General features: G+C 41.2%; 1 protein-coding gene across 2 annotated transcripts in view; it reads left to right on the top strand.

Moving 5' to 3' along the window:
• Positions 1–17,504, top strand: part of LOC119661350 (slit homolog 1 protein) — a 399,183-nt gene that overhangs the window by 330,847 nt on the left and 50,832 nt on the right. For both annotated transcript variants that reach the window (XM_038070654.1, XM_038070655.1), the window contains exon 3: positions 5,324–5,745. In XM_038070654.1, the coding sequence (XP_037926582.1) occupies positions 5,376–5,745 (370 nt within the window). In that variant the 5' untranslated portion in view covers positions 5,324–5,375. The remainder of the gene's footprint in view (positions 1–5,323; positions 5,746–17,504) is intronic.

Below are 17,504 nucleotides of genomic sequence, written 5' to 3'. Positions count from 1 at the left end.
TGATCTATACTGTAGCCTACATTGCTATGAAATTTTGTGATTCTAGGGTGAACTTAAGGGGGGGTTTTCCTGTCAATTACTAAAAATTATAGTAATATACTATTACTAACTTTATTTGAACAGGTATCGATATGGAGGGTATTTCGGAGCCTAGGCACCATATAGTGGCAGCCCCCTGATTTTCTCCAGATTTTTCGGCAGGGTAGTTCCTGAGAGTGGGTTCGTTAAAGAAATGACGACTTTCAACCCCCCGCACTCCCCACCTTTTCAACAAAAGTCAAAACTAAGACCGGCTTCGAAAAGTACTAACCAAGACCTTTAATTTGATACCCCACATGACTATATTTGATGAAAAAAAAATTTACATCCCCCTTTTGCATGTATGGGGATCCCCCCTTAATTTCATCGTAAAAGGATGTAGCTCACTATATGCGTGAGCGTTCACAGTTCCCACCTTTCTACCAAATTTGGTGTCAATCGCTGTAACCGTCTCCGAGAAAAATGCGTGTGACGGACAGACAGACAGACGGACAGACAGACAGACAGTAAACCGATTTTAATAAGGTTTTGTTTTACAAACAAAACCTTAATAAAAAAGGAACCCATGCTCGAGTTGGTGATCTGAAGGATGCTCTGCTGTCCGAATTCCTGCGACGTGTAAAGCTGGTGCTGAAATCGCATCTCTCGGGAAAGAATAAAATGAGCGCGTTGAATGTATTCGCTATCCCTTCTGGCTTCTGGCTTATGCATTCGGAATATTGCCGTGGACGAAGACCGATCTGGAAAACGTCCAGCGGCGGATACGGACAACTATATCCAAATTCCGAATGCATCATCCAAAGTCTGCCGTGGAGCTGATGAACCTGCCTCGTGACATCGGAGGTAGGGGCGTGGTTGGAGAACGACCAGTGCAGAATGTGTGGTTCGGCGTTAGAGACGTTGGATCATCTCATTTCTGGCTGTACTGTTATGGCACCGGTGCAATACATCACCAGGCATAATGCTGTATGTAAGGTTATCCATCAAAACCTTACATATAAGCATGAGCGGGAACTCGTCCGATTTACCGATATGAGCCGCAAGCAGTACTTGATAGTTCTGCTTACAGCATGTATTGCGACCGGCAAGTTCTGACTGATCGCCATACTGCACACAACAAGCCTGACGTACTGTTAGTTGACAAGACGGGTCGCTCCGCGTATATTATTGATGTTGCTATACCCCACAATAGCAACATTGAACGGAAATGCGTGGAGAAGAAGGTGAACTATGAGCGATTGGCTCGGGAAATCAAAGAAATTTGGCGTCTCGAGCGGGTGGTTGTAGTTCCCATAATATTGTCAGCTACAGGGATTGTACCTAAATCCCTCACGGCTTCCCTTGATGTCCTGGAGTTGTTGTCAGCCAACAGAGCCTATTTCAGCTTACAAAAACTGTTCCGCTCGAAACGTCTCACCATAGGGTCGAAGCTCTTACTGTAGAAGACTATGATCTTTCCAGTCCTCATGTTTTCATCGGAAACTTGGGTTCTTAGCAAGAAAAATTGCGAACTCTTGGCCGCGTTCGAGAGAAGAATCCTCCGAAGAATTTTTGGCCCCCTACATGAGGATGGACGATTTCGTAGCCTACACAATGACGAAATCTATGAGCGATACCATGACCGTCCGGTTTTGGATAAAATCGGACTCAATAGGTTACGGTGGGGGTTACTTAATCCGTATGGATGAGGATGATCACACCCGGAAAGTCTATAAGGGCAATATCTATGGTAGAAAAAGAAGACGCGGCAGACCCTGCCTAAGATGGAGCGATGGCGTAGGTCAGGGCGCCAGACAGCTTTTGGGGATATCGAATTGGTGAACCTCGGCACAAAACCGGGATGTCTGGAGTTCCTTATTAAGGCAGGCTTAGACTGGATACCGGTTGTTGCGCCGTTGATGATGATGATGAATGGCTCACCGAAGACGTTGCCATCACGAGCATTTCCGTTTAGTATCAAAACCACTTCATGTATATTTCAACACGTTGTAAAGAAAATGCTAGGGAATTGGTTATCTCTTTCATTTATTTCGATAATGTCATTATCCTCAACACAGTTAGTGCTGCGAATGTGATAAGCTTACAGCAGCGGTACAAACACAAAAACAAGCGTCGTTGACGACCGAGAATCGGACCTGGTGCAACGAAACCGAGAGGGTGGCACTCGGCTATCTTGACCACAGAACACTTTCTTGGGACTGAGAGTAAACACCTCCTTTAAGTATTTTATTTGAACTGCTCAGTTGCCAGTGCTTATTTTTTTTCTGTCGATCCTGTTGACATTTCTTTCCAGATCTTTCAGAACAAAATGAGTTTTCGCCTTTCGTAGTATGTCTGCGAAGCCACGCGCATGCTTGAGATAGGAGTTCCCTCATGACGGATTTTTATATTCTTCTTCCTTTTTAGATTTTTTTCAGACTGTGCTTTAATTCAGTTATCATGCCGATTTTACTTAGACGTCGCCACGTTTTTTGATCTGTAGTAGTGAGGTTCTAGTGCTCACTCTAAAAATTATCGAAACATGATTTTATATTTTAAGGAATCCTTAGTTACTCCCATGTACTTTTCCTTTTCGCATATAGTTTAGTTATCTATACTCGGGGCCTTTGCTTGGGTTTTCCTCTTCCTCCTACGTCGTATTATAGGGGGCTCTTACCATATTCTTAATTCGTTGGTACATTGTGCTTATTTTTGATAAACTCGAACAGCTCGAGGCAAAGACTCCTCCAGTTCAGATGCAATTTTTGTAATTTTTTTCTTCCCTGCTTGATCAAAGTTCGCTGTGCCCAGGAAACTTCCGTGGCCTTAGCTGCCACTAACGATGGCATTAGAAGAGATCTTAAAATCGATGAGTTAACCTAAATGAATTCAACTCTCATTCCTGAAGTCTTTCTACAAACTTCTCTACCCAGGTGCAATTAGTGTTACTACAACTTGTATCGCCTAACGATCTCCTCTTCGTGCATCCTCCTTCGTTTCTGTTATTGGTGTCCTAGGGACTCATTTATTCTATTTAAATACCTGTTTTCCCAAGATACCGCTACAACCAAGAAATATTGTCGACCCCGTTACCGGCTCCTGAAGGTCGCGGCTATGGGGTTCTGAACTATCCGTTGATTTAATGTCGACTTTTGCCAGTTTCTGAGACTGGCATTGTCGCCGCTGCTTTCTGGTATTCAACCGAGTTCATTGGCAGTCACTGTTATGAAGAAAACATTTTTGAATATTTAAGTTTCACAGGAGGTTGAATGGTTACTTTGCTTCTCCCGCTTACGGTCTTACGGTTATGCAGCCCCCATAACTTTATGAAGACATAATTTATAATGTCCTTATATCAATTGTGTGGGAAATCTCATCGGAGAACGCTTTCCTGATACTATTTCAAACAAAGAACTTCATTGGCACACAGGATAGTTAGCCGTCAGCAAATTGATCAGAAGGCGAAATTGGCTATGAATAGCATTGGAACCCCTCCCCCAAGATGGCAAACTGGTGAGTCGCCACGACAGCACTTGGCGTAGATCAGTAGAGGAGTGTAAGATTCTCGCGAACTTCTGGCGGAGTTGAAACGCATTTCAGCGAACCTTGAACGTAGGCGTGACTGACACGCTGTGGTCTATCAACTTGTAAATGCGATATATACAGGGTGCGTACGGTATTTGAGGACAACTTGAGAGTAAAACTAATTGGCTTTTAGTTTGAACATGAATGAATGAAACTTGACGAATTTTTTACACAACAATTACTTATTATATATCGATAAACCCATTCAATAAAATTTCCATTAGCTGCAATAACCTCCTCTATCCGGATCCAGAAACGATTGCATGCCCGAATTAAATGCTCCTTGTTCATATTGACCATAACGATATTAATTGCAGTCTTCAGAAAAGAAATAGTTTTATGGGAATGTACGTTGGTCTCACGTTCAACCACGCTTCATACGTAATAAACCAGAGGATTAAGGTCTGGGGAGCTAGGCGGCCATAAGTTCGGTGTTATGTGGTCACGAAAACGTTCAGCCATCCAATCTTGTGTCGCCATCGCTTTGTGTCGCGGAGCAGAATCTTGTTGAAAGATGTATGGGATGTCATCGCGAACACTATCAATCCAGGGTTTCACTACTGTCTCTAGAACCTCGATGTATGCAGCAGAATTCACTCGAAGTCCTTGAGTGAAGAAGTGAGGTGGCATGACATGCCCTTTGTTGCTCACAACACCCAAAACCCTAACAGTAGCTGGAAACTTTGTGTGTATGACAACAGGAACCTCTGTACGATCCTAACAAAGCCATCTGTCATTTCTGCGTTTGGCCTTTTGGTCTTGGTCAAAATTTTTTTCATCTTTTTTTCTCAGGCACTTCAGGGTGTTTAATTTTGTTTAGAAGGCGTTTTGAGCGGATAACTCGTGTTTGCTTGGACATAAACTGTCATCTGCGCAAAACGTAGGATTTATACCGGAGATCTTCTTGGACAAGTCGACAGATAAGACGGTCAGAAATATTAAGCCCGCTCGCAAGGGCCCTCATTGATTTTGAAGCGTCCTCGTCAATGATCATTCACCCTTTCTGAATAAATTCTGCAGATCGAACAGTGTCAGAACGTCGCACGTGTTTTTTGCGTTTTGCAACAGATTCTGTATCGCGGCCTGATGCTTCCAATTCATGGTGAACCTTATGAACGAATGAACGGATGCATTTAAGAAAATTAGATTAGATTATTAAATCGGTGTGATTTGCGCATATAGCGACGATAACCGCATGTTTCTTCATTTCTTGAGTTAAGTTGTAGTCCTTCATGTCTTATAGAAAAATAATGGTTTCGGGAAATTATAGCGACATATATGCATGTCTTCAAATACCGTACACACCCTGTATATGTATATATGCACATATATTTATGTTAATTCTCTCCTTCAGGTTCACTTCGGTACCATAATTTGGATCTTTCTTTTAAGTCTCTATCCTTTTCGCCCGCCCCGCTTTAAAACATACAAACCCATTGGATACAATATATTATACTTAGCTATTTGTATATATACTCCATCTGCGAAGAATCAATCCACCCACAGAAGACATTCAATTTTTCACGAATTTAGCTTTCATTTTCAATCCTCTAACTATATTACGAATAGAGCCAAAGACATCTGAAACAGATGGCCATTATCAGAAAATAACATCATAAGCTCTCTAGAATTTGATCTTTATTTTACCCATTGTGTATCTTTAACAATACAACAACCTCCAACAACATGAAACTGCATTTTTCTATATTTATCTTTGCAGACACTAAGCCACCGTGAAGTCACAAAAGTAGCAAAAAGCAACGACGGCCATTATGCCGTCTTTCAATACCCTTGGAGCGATATATGCGCTTCTCGGGCTCCTGGGACTCATCGACTATGCTCGCGTTATGGGACAACAGAATCCACCGCAGACGTGTCCTGCAGTGCTCGATATTTCACCTTGTGTGTGCACCGTCAAGAAAAATGGATTGGATATCTTGTGTGAGGCCACGGATCTACAACATATCAATAAAGCCATGGATGTGCTGAAGGGAAAAAGTCCCATTATATTTTACTTAAAGTTACGTCACAACAATCTACCGAAACTTCAAGGATTTCTATTCTTAGCGCTGGATATACGTCACTTAACCATACACAACAGTAGTTTAGCGGCAATTGAGGAGACGGCACTAAGCTCGCTCGGTAAGTACTTCACCGTTGAACATATGCATGAAGTTCTAATTTCACTGAACGTTGCGGTTAGCGTTCGTGCCTCAATGGCTCGCAAGGAGCAATATAGATTAATAAGTACCCAAGTTCTGTGAATTATTTTGAAACCCGCAAAGTAGGAAAGGTAATTTCCATTTATATGCAAAGGCAAAGCTATTCTGGTACCGTGAACAGATTAAATCATTGATTTTATTGAGGAGGGCATTTCTTTAGCACTAGTCCTAAGGGCGAATTCAGGAGGTGAAATGAATAAGAAAACATAGCTCAGTTTTGAAATTATCAGCAACGTAACCTTGCGTTGGTGTCTATATGAAGGCTGGCAAGGATTAGATAAATTGGCAAAGGTTATTCAAATATTTATGTAGGGAGATAATATTAGGATGTCTAGACAGCCCCATTTGGAGAATAATGGCAATCATATATATCGACACCAAGAGGCAAAATCCCAGACAGCATAACGACAAAACAGGAGAAGCATTAATGGAATACCGGATTCGAAAGTTAGAGTTGGGAATTCGTCTTTGGGCTAATTAAGTCAATGGAAAAAATATAGTAATAAGCGAAGCATTGAATTGAAGGACTCAACGAAACACTTATTAAAGTTATAAATAGAAACTAATAGATTTTTAGAATGATCCTTTCCCTCGTCTTGAATAAAAATCGAGGATAGACGGAGCTAGGCAGGATAATATGCCTATGCCTATTCTGGAAAATTTTCTAAAAAGAAACGTACATTCTGTACAGAGTTCATTCTAACGACGTCCTGGGATCCGGTTACAATCATGATTTCAACTGCGTAATACAAGTATCCTGGAAAGATGAATATCATAATTACAGTGGTAGATCTAAAAAATAGGCTCTGCCAACATTTTGCTGGGGCATGTGGTGGGGAAACACAATCTTGGTAATCATATCAAGAACAGTGTGAGGTTTGTAGACTTCCCCAACTTCCATTTCCCTTTCATTGGCGGTGCATTGTTCGTGAGGAGAGCTTGACATAAGGTCAATTAGGAATATCTTGAGCAACGGCGAGATATTAAGGAACTTATTTCTAAATAGTGTTGTGTTCAGAAACATAGGGACATATTAATTACCGAAATAAATCTTCTACTTAAATAATCATTGTTGGCGAAAGCATCGCACGCTAAAACTTCAAAATCATGATGAAACAAAGAAGAAAGCAAAAGGAAGTAACAATTATCCCTAATAAAAATAACTTTCATTCCGCATACCTGATCACAAAGAATCAACGCATTTGACATAAGCCTGTTAATGTTTCGAGCTACCTGAATATAGGTGGCTTAAATATGTAATTGCTGCTTGTTCTTTTATTGGGTTTAACATGTCTTTGGCGGAGACAAAAAAACTGTAATGCAAACGGAGAAGCGGGGGAAGAAGAGAAGGTTCCACGATAGACAATTGTCGTTCGCTGTCTCTGGCGAATATTTACTACTTCCGTAGCAGTGTCACGTTATTTAATAGCAATGTCTCGAATATAATTCCAAGGATAGCAAATTGAATGATGTATTTAGAGCTGCGCCAAATGTCGTGTTCATGGTAACGGTGATACCCAGACATACAGTTACTTGCAGTGTCATCTTAAACCACCACACGACCAATGCATAAAGTACCATCGGCCCAAAAAAAGCAACTTATATCCACATTACTACATGAGGTCTTAAGCCGTCAGGTATCATTTCCATATAGCAGTTAGTCGATTAATATACTCCACAGAAGTGACCATAGCACACCACCTTGGGGCGGCCATTCGTTGCTTCTATCGCCAGGGAACAATCCACGCCTACTTCAGCACATAACAGTCTCTGCGTTGTCATAACAAAGATCCATTTACCTAAACTATCATCGACCACATGCTCTTTGGCCGAATCACAAAATTGGAAAGCACACAAACACCTCCATCGTGTACTCGCATTTCGGATTTGCGTCGTCCTTCTCTGAAACTAAGAAATGAAAAGCAGACTCCCGAAACATTCCAGGCTGGTAACCAAATTGGTTTTCATTAAATGAATGCTACCTTGACGCCTTCTCGTGAATATGATCGTCAGCTAGTCTTTCCAGAAATTTCAACGATGTTAGAGGTTAAATAGTCATCTTTCTCAGGTTTCAGTATGAAGCCAGCTTAACTTTCTGCCTGGAAGTGGGCACGTAGCCTAGAACAACACATACTTCAAAAATATTTGTTCGAAGGCGCTCTATGTGCTCTGTATTCTATGATTTGAAGTGTTCAAAATACAGTATGGCAACGTGCTTTTTTACTGGTAACCATTGCTCTTTCAGTGTTCTGATCACTCTTGCCGCTAGTTTTCTCCCTTCCACTTATGGTCTGTAGTGAGTCTGTACTGGCTCCACTCTGAAATTTGTGAAAGTTCCATTCGGTTTCCTGAGAGAGTCCGACTTAGCCGATTTAAGGACTCAGCAGGCGCAGGAAATCTCTCTTTCACCTTACAATTCCTTATAATACGTTCCAAAGGAGGTCCGTTTCGAACTTTCTAAAAGCCTCCTAGATTCACACTATGATCTCTGAAAGAGAAGTAGGACAAGCCTCTTCATCATCATCATCAGCGGCGCTATGCGGTCTAGGCCTGCCTTAATAAGGAACTCCAGATATCACCGCACCATGCGTTCAAAAATTTTTCAAGGATTTTTCTCTCGAACGCAGCCAGGAGTTCGCAATTTTTCTTGCTAAGAAATCAAGTTTCCACAGAATACACGAGGACTGGCAAGATCATTGTCTTCTAGAGTAACAGCTTTAACCCTATGGTGAGACATTTCGAGCGGTGCAGTTTTTGTAAACTGAAATACATAGGCTCTGTTGATTGCCAACAACCGTGCGCAGATTTCATTGTCATAGCTGATATCGGTTGTGTTCCACCCTAGATAGGAGAAATTATCAACGGTCTCAAAGTTAGTTGTAGACTCCTATCTTCATTCTTCTCGTTTGACAAGTGCGGTTTAGGAACATAAATTGGGTGAGGCTTCTAAAATCCGCGCCTCAGCCGCCGAAGGGTGCGACTTCTTATCACTTAACAATAATCTTTGGCCGAACAATCCAGTTGGATCAGGGCCTTGAAACATGTTAGAGCACTTCATTCAAGACAGCAACGCTACACTATAGGAGGCAATGTGCTCAGCATTACGCTCACCCGAGATTATTACCCCTACTTAGGTACTCAGTCACAGCTGAGTCGACTGGTGTCCGGCATCCAGTCACGGTACAAATCTCTCTGCCACCAGCGAAATTTGACCCCGACCTTCAGTTGCGACTGCCCAGCGCTCTAACCACCGAGCCATCCGAACTCTTCTTACCACTTGAAGAGTTCAAACCCAAAAATTCCATATTAATATTTTTGGAGAGCCTTAGTGTGGTAGTAAACTGGCTTCCTCTCCACGACAAGGCGGTGTCCGCTCCTAGTTTCTTTCCATTTGAAGTGAATTGTAATTAAGGAGGTCATACCGTGTGTCGGATCCGAGGAATCGACTTTTTTTTGGAATCAATTGTATCTACATATAGTGCAGAATATATTGGCAAAACGATTTTTTGATATTCTGAGTCGTTCGGAAATTACAGTGTAAAATGTCACATGCCAAGTTTATGTCGCCGTAATAAACCGCATATTTACCGGTCCGAATGAAGTTCGAATTACTTCGCTAAAATCATAAGAATTGAAGGCAAGGCTGTTGAAAATCTAGGATAATTGCGATTCATTCAGTAATGTTGAAGCCTTGAAAAAACGCCAAAATTCACAAAAAACGTTTAACAAAGCACCAAAAATTTTGCTTTCAATATTTTTTGATAATCCTAGTTTGCGAACAGTGATTAAGTCTGCATGTTACAATGCCCTTTACATTTTTCTTCAATATGATCACAACGCCCTCTAGCGTGGCAGCAGAAAAGCGTCTTTTCTGGAGATGGGTGTATGAGTTACTCTGTATTTCAGTAATTAACTATGCTATCGATCTGGAAAAATTACTACACATGCTCAAGATATTAATAAATAAATCGTGAAAAGTTCAAATTTGTACCATTTTCTTCACAAAAAAATTTCTAAAAAAAGAAGCGAAGAAGAACGGTTTTCACACGGCCTTAAGAGTTTGAATTAGACCCGACATTTTCACGGGGATGTAGGGACATTGCATGAGCGTCAAACTAAAACCTCTATTCACAGTATTAATTGCTGGAGAATACTGCTCTCACATAGTGCTTTTTATTTTTGGCCAAAACCGCATAGAAAGAATTTCAAGTCAGTGTTTGCAGATGTTATTAAAGCTCACTGGTATCAGAATGTGACATTGTTGTCATGAAGAAAAGTGGCGCTCCCCAGAGTGTTCGCCATTACTTAAGCATATGAAACGGGTCAATGGGCCACCTCTGAGATAACCAATACACAAATAAAATTATTTTGAAAGGAATGGTGGAGGTAACGTATTTTTTTACATCTATCACAGCGGAAGCTACTAGATATAGTGATCAATTGGTTGACCAATAGTAAAGTTAACAATGACAAATCTGTTCTATAGTTGACGTATATATTTTCCTCATCTACCTCTAGGACGCTCTCGCTCTTCCCTTGCGCAGCTTTAACCATGCTTGCAACCTTCATTGGTGAAGTTAAGAGATAAAGGAAAACAGGAAAATCATATTCAGAGCAGATAGCAAAGACTTTATTATTCGGAATTTTATTGAACTGCCATTAGAAATGCGTTCCAAGAAATTACCTCAATAAAACCTCTTGGGATATGCGGCATGAAAACTCTTTCAGCTCGTGACGCCATTTGCATTGAAATTTTCAAATTTCTTTTACAAAAATATGCAGCTGAGAGAAGATATTCAGACCATATGAAAGACGTGATTAGAATGCTTATAACATTTTGAATTGTATTATACGAGCATGTCAAATATTTCGGAGTTCACCAGAGTTCTTGCCTGTCGTCGTATAGGCTGAGTCTAGTTATCACTTCGAAAATCGATTTTTTTCTATGATGCCAGTGATTTGAAGGATTATCTTTCCAAGGCATGCTGATTTTTTCAGATTGATAGATGCATAAAGGCAGCTTCTTTAGGTTTCTTGAAAGGATTAAGATAACTATTAATCCACATTTAATAATCCATTCTAAATTCATATAGTCAAAACTGACTTGAAGAAGTACGCGGCAGTTAGAAATTGTTCCTGTTGTGCTACCCTAAAAATTATGATTATCCAAGGATATAAGGCATACAGCAAATTATCGGCTAAGGAAGATCTAAAACTACAAAAGGAGTCCAACACTGTGCTCAGCGTCATTTGAAATTCTAAATTAAAGTAGCTTCAATGGGCTTTTTAATGGAGAATGGACACTAAAGGTTTTTTTGGGTAGAAAGCCTTGCCAAGCATCGGTAAAGTATGCCAATTATATCAGTCGTAAATGTTTGAAATTAAAGTCCGTAGAAATATAGTTTTTGTGGTATTATATATGTTTCCAGAGAAAAAAATCCAAGCGGCACTGTCAAACATGATTAGTTTCATACAAAAAGACAAGGCTAAAACTGAAATTAACAATTCGGTTGGGGGTAACTTCCTGTAAAGAATACTACTTCCTCTTGCAGTTCGCACAGAAGGTTTTCAATTAAGACAATTGAAAGGAGTGGAAGGAGCAGATAATTGCAAGGTTCTAAAATTCGACACCCAACGTCCTCCTGAGTAAAGTCGTTCAATTTAGATGGGAATCATTCTGGATCAAGGAATGAAGTCGAAAATAACAGACAGAGCAACCGAAGTTCTTCATCACCCCGGGATATACTTAGTTTGAGCTAGTAATATGTGTGTTAAGTTGACTGTGTTTCTATAATGTTTTATGCCAAATGTGTTTTTCCGTAAAACCTTATGATACCTTATTTATGAAGATTCAGGGATAACTATTATATTATCTACCTACAAGCTATAGGAATATTTTTTTCAGTATTAATCAGAATATCACCGCGTAGATGGGTAAGAACTATCTCGTGTATAAATGGAAAGAATTCATATGTCCCCTGTTTACTTGTTCCAAGAATATAAAGCTACAACAACAACAGCTTATTAACATTACATATTTAAATATTTCACTTTCAATGAGCAAGTGATAAACTTTTAACAGTCAGAGAGGCGTAAAAGCGAACGCAAATATCCGTGACAAACTCAGGACAGGTCTGGTCGCTTAAACTTCCTTTTCTCCCCAGACAATAGAGTATGATATGCTCCGGGTTTTAGATGTAGCGACTCAATCGAGACAGCCAAAGTCTCCTTGCCTTGCTCGACCTGTTAATTTTTCAGGATTATGTTACCGCTAGTAATATCTACTGTAAAGTTCCATTAAAGTGACGTTTCGCAAGTTTGCAATCACTTCGGGCTGATTCGCTTTTCTCCTCTTGTAAAGATAGTTTGATTAATTCCTGCCATTACATGTTTACTTTAGGATGTCCTAAATGTTTTAGTGGCCCTTGAAGCTTCGCTAATTAGAGATCATCATTTCAAGGTATCTCCTCGTCGATTCCGAGACGACCTCGTAGTCTTCAATCCAAATATCGGTTTATTCAAGATTACTGGTAAGGGCCGCCTCTATTCCATCACAAAGTGCTGTTTGGACATTCGTAAGTGTGAATTGTATCCCGTTCATACTTTGTTACTTCTTTGGTATGCTTTTTTGCAAAACAAAACCTTATTAAAATTGGTTCAATGTCTGTCTGTCTGTCCATCTTTCTTTTTTCGGCGTTGGAAGGTGGAAAGGTCCAAAACCTACCGCTGGCTACTGCCATGCAGTTATGTAAGACTTCTACTCACTAAAACCATCTCCTTCCCATTCCACTCTCCCCACGGAACTCCTATAAAGTATTGCGTCGCAGGGCTGGATCAGCTTTTAACGGCGGCCCATTATGGTTCTCTCCCTTCCTTGTTTTCGTCGTAGTTCTTCCTGCCTAAACTGTTGATGAATAGCTTGCAGTTCCCTTATAACCTGGTCCCAGGCATCCGTTGACTCCAGCATGAACTCTGCAATGTTTTCGGGTATTCGACGCCTGTCTGCGACCGCTTCCATTCTTTTTCGGTGCGCGATGAACGTGGGGCAATCGAATATGACATGCTCCGCATTCTCAGCCACGCTACCACATCTTGAGCAGCATGGTGATTCGTCGTGACCAAATCGATGTAAATAAGCACGATAACCTCCATGTCGACTTAAGAATTGTGTTAACACATAGCTTAATTCCCCATGGTTTCGTTCAAACCATCTCCGAATATCCGGAATGATGCGGTATGTCTGACGACCAGTTTGTGACTCGTCCCATCGCTTTTCCCACCCTTCGATAGATTCCCACCGTGCCAGCTGTCGTCGAAATGCGCTAGACTCTCCAGCTGCATACGTTTTGTCGTAGAGTCGCCGGCCTTCATTTGCCAAAATGTCTATGGGGAGCATCCCTGCTATTACATATGATGCTTCTCCTGATGTTGTCCGATACGCACTGCATACCCGGAGTGCACTTAGCCGATACGCCAATTTTCGGCAGTTCACTTTGTTACTCAGAACAGTTGCCCGAACTGGAGCTGCGTAGAGTAGCACGGAGTTGACTACCTTAGAGAACAGAAGACGTCAACTTTGTCTTGGCCCACCAATGTTCGGTAGTATCCTCGAGATCGTTGCAGCGATGGAAGACACTTTAGTTACGGCGTATTCAATGTGTCTTTTGAAGTTGAGTCTTCTGTTAATAATTACTTCTAAGTATTTGAGGGATGATTGGGAGTAAATTGTTTTTCCCTAACTTTGATTTGCATAGTTGTGTTCTTTCTTCTCTTGCTGTCTGTCCATCTACTGTCTGTCTGCCTGTCTGTCACACGCACTTTTCTCAGAAATGGCTATACCGATTAACAGAAAATTTGGTGAGAAGGTGGGAACTATGAACGCCCAGACTTGCAGTGAGTGATATCCTTCTACGTTGAGATTTAGGAGAGTCCCCATACATGTACAAGGGGGTGTAAAAGTCTTTTTCACCGAATATGATCAAGTGGGGTATCAAATGAAAGGTCTCAATTAGTACTTTTCGAAGCCTACATTTTTTTTGAGATTTGTTATAAAGGCGGGGAGTGGGAGGGATGAAAAGTGATGATTTCTTCAACGGACCCATTCTCAAAAACTACCCAACCGAAAAATCTGAAAAAAATCGTGAAGCTGCCTCTATATGGTGCCAGGCCTCAAAATACTCTCCATATCGATGTCTACTCAAATTAAGTTAATAATGGTATATTATCTTAAATTTCATCAGGCTACGGAATTGTGGATTTTTCTCTCGAATGCGGCCAAAAGAAGGATTACTTAAGGCCTGGCAACATCATTGTCCTCTACAGTAACGACTTTGAACCCATGGTGAGACGTTTCGAGTGGAACAGTTTCTGTAAGCTGAAATAGGCTCCGTCGGTTGCCTACAACCGTGCGCGGATTTCATCGTCATAGCTGTTATCGGTTGTGACCCCGGATGGGAGAAACTATCAATGGTCTCAAAGTTGTAGTTTCCTGTCTTCATTGTTCTCGTTTCACCAGTGCCATTTGATGTTGTTTGTTCTTTGGTTTTGATGCTTTTCGTCTTCTTCATTGATGTGCAGTCCAAGATCTCGCGTTGCCCGCTCGATCTGGATGAAGGTTGATTACCCATCTTGGGTTGTTCTTTTCATACTGTCAATTTCGTCACCATACCCCAGTAATTGGATGGATTTGAAGAAGATGGTGCTTCTTGCGTTAGCATATGCATCCTGGATTACTTTTTCCAGGACCAGGTTAAAGAAGATGCATAATAGGGCATCCCCTCCTCTTAGACCATTTTTAAAGTTGAATGGTCTCGATAGTGTCGCTGCTGCTTTTTTCTGGCTTCGTACATTGGTCAGAGTCACCTAGTCAGTTTTATCAATTACGTCGGGATATCCAATTCTCTTATGGTTGCGTAGAGTTTTACCCTGGCTATATTATCATAGGCGACCTTAAAGTTGTTGAAAAAATAGTACAATTGCAAAAAGAAAATCTGATCTGTTGCTAATTTACGTTTGGAGTCAACCGATGATGTTCTGGGTGTATCCAGCCTAGCAAGATAACGGAAAATATATTATAGATGGTACTCAGCAGCGTGATACTAATAGCATATATGTTACTTCATGGACCTTCCTCACACCCTTCTCCGTTTTACCTTAGCAAATACTCAGATATTAGCGCAGGATGTATTCCCTTTTTAAGGTTTTGTGTAAACACAAAACCTTAATAAAATCGGTTTACTGTTTGTCTGTCTGTCCGTCTGTCTGTCTGCCTGTGTGTCTATCTGTCTGTCTGTCTGTCCGTCACACGCATTTTTCTCGGAGACGGTTGTAGCGATTGGCACCAAATTTTGTAAAAAGGTGGGAACTATGAACGCTCACGCACGTAGTGAGTTACATCCTATTACGTCGAATTTAAGGGGAGGTCCCCATATATGCAAAACGGGGGTGTAAATTTTTTTTTTCATCAAATATTGTCATGTGGGGTATCAAATGAAAGGTCTCAGTTAGTACTTTTCGAACCTCGTCTTAGTTTTGACATTTGTTGAAAAGGTGGGGAGTGCGGGGGGTTGAAAGTGATAATTTTTTCAACGAACCCATTCTCAGAAACTACTCAACCGAAAAATCTGAAAAAAATCAGGGGGCTGCCACTATATGGTGCCTAGGCTTCGAAATACCCTCCATGCCGATACCTGTTCAAATAAAGTTAATAATAGTACATTACTATAATTTTTAGTAATTGATAGGAAAACCCCCCTTAAGTTCACCCTAGAATCACAAAATTTTGCAGCAATGTAGGCTACAGCATAGAGCATTATCCTGCCAAATTTGGTGAAAATTACATTATTACTAACAAAGTTATACTAGGTCAATACTGTCGCTTCTCTGCAAATTCAAGACTATGAATGTCGATATCACTTGAAAGTGGCTATTTTCACGTAATATATGCATATTTTACGTGCTACATGCTAATGGGACAAATGCACACTAAAATCTGTTTATAAAAGAAATACACAAAACCTTTCATACCTGAAGCGTCTAGCTTCCGGTTTCCCGACTTGTTTATAAATTATTCCCTCCTGCCAAATTGTTTTTTTTCGCTGACCTCGATCCAGTACTCCCTGTTTCGATTACCACAGGCATTCTATAAAATTGACTTTCACAGGTAATTTCGCTAGCACAGTTTTCTTCTGTAGAGTGAGGCTTTCTTCCTCTTAATGGTTTGCTTGCAGTCTAACAGCGTATTGGTTTAATTTTTGCCTGTTACACTTGGTTTTCCCTTTTCTGCACACCTTGAGGAGGTGTCGCCTGCAGCCCTTTCATCATCATCATCAACGGCGCAACAACCGGTATCCGGTCTAGGCCTGCCTTAATAAGGAACTCCAGACATTCCGGTTTTGCGCCGAGGTCCACCAATTCGATATCCCTAAAAGCTGTCTGGCGTCCTGACCCACGCCATCGCTCCATCTTAGGCAGGGTCTGCCTCGTCTTCTTTTTCTACCATAGATATTGCCCTTATAGACTTTCCGGGTGGGATCATCCTTATCCATACGGATTAAGTGACCCGCCCACCGTAACCTATTGAACCGGATTTTATCCACAACCGGACGGTGCTCATAGATTTCGTCATTGTGTAGGCTACAGAATCGCCCATCCTCAAGTAGGGGGCCAAAAACTCTTCGGAGGATTCTTCTCTCGAACGCGGCCAAGAGTTCGCAATTTTTCTTGCTAAGAACCCAAGTTTCCGAGGAATACATGAGGACTGGCAAGATCATAGTCTTGTACAGTAAGAGCTTTGACCCTATGGTGAGACGTTTCGAGCGGAACAGTCTTTGTAAGCTGAAATAGGCTCTGTTGGCTGACAACGACCGTGCGCGGATTTCATCATCGTAGTTGTTATCGGTTGTGATTTTTGACCCCAGATAGGAGAAATTGTCAACGGTCTCAAAGTTGTATTCTCCTATCCTTATTCTTCTTCGTGTTTGTGTTTGACCAGTGCGGTTTGATGTTGGTGGTTGATTCGTCTTCGGTCTTCCTGCAGCCCTTTACTCCTGTAATATTTTAACGTAGGATAATGAATATATAATGAGAACCTGCAACAAAGCCCTGATATTTTGAAAGATATTACGGTACTGCACTAACACCGTCCCTGTTTGGTCCACCTTTACTTCGCACCATGAAAAGAATATGAATGCTTCCGATAACTATCTACCGCTCACCACTTCTCTTTGTTCTTGCTATAGACACTGTCACATGGCATCCAATTTTCAGCGCCCTTTGCACTGGTTTATGCAGATGATGTTTACGGGGCGTCTAATAGCAAAACTGATCTCAAGCAACTTGTCCACAAGTATAACACGGTCTCAGATTGAATCTGAATAAAACTGAATTTTAATCTGATCATCGTGAAACAGGTATTATCACTGTGAGTGGCAGTGACCTGCCCAGAACTTAGTGATTTAAATATATTGGGTCAATGCTACCAGGCAAGAGAGAACTGCGTTACGAAATCGCTTCACGCATTGGTACCTAGATGAAGTGGCGTTCCACAACTGGTATTCTTTGTGACGACGTATCAACGAACGTCTTAAATAAAAAATTTACCGCAATGTCATCCGCCTTGACGCCCTCTATGGTTTTGAGTGTTTGGCTGGCTATAAAAGACAATGAACGGCGTCTTGC

Source organism: Hermetia illucens, chromosome 1 (genome assembly GCF_905115235.1).
Source record: "Hermetia illucens chromosome 1, iHerIll2.2.curated.20191125, whole genome shotgun sequence".
Lineage (NCBI taxonomy): Eukaryota > Metazoa > Arthropoda > Insecta > Diptera > Stratiomyidae > Hermetia > Hermetia illucens.
Note: the sequence above shows the minus strand (reverse complement) of the source record. Positions and strands in the feature narration are given on the sequence as shown.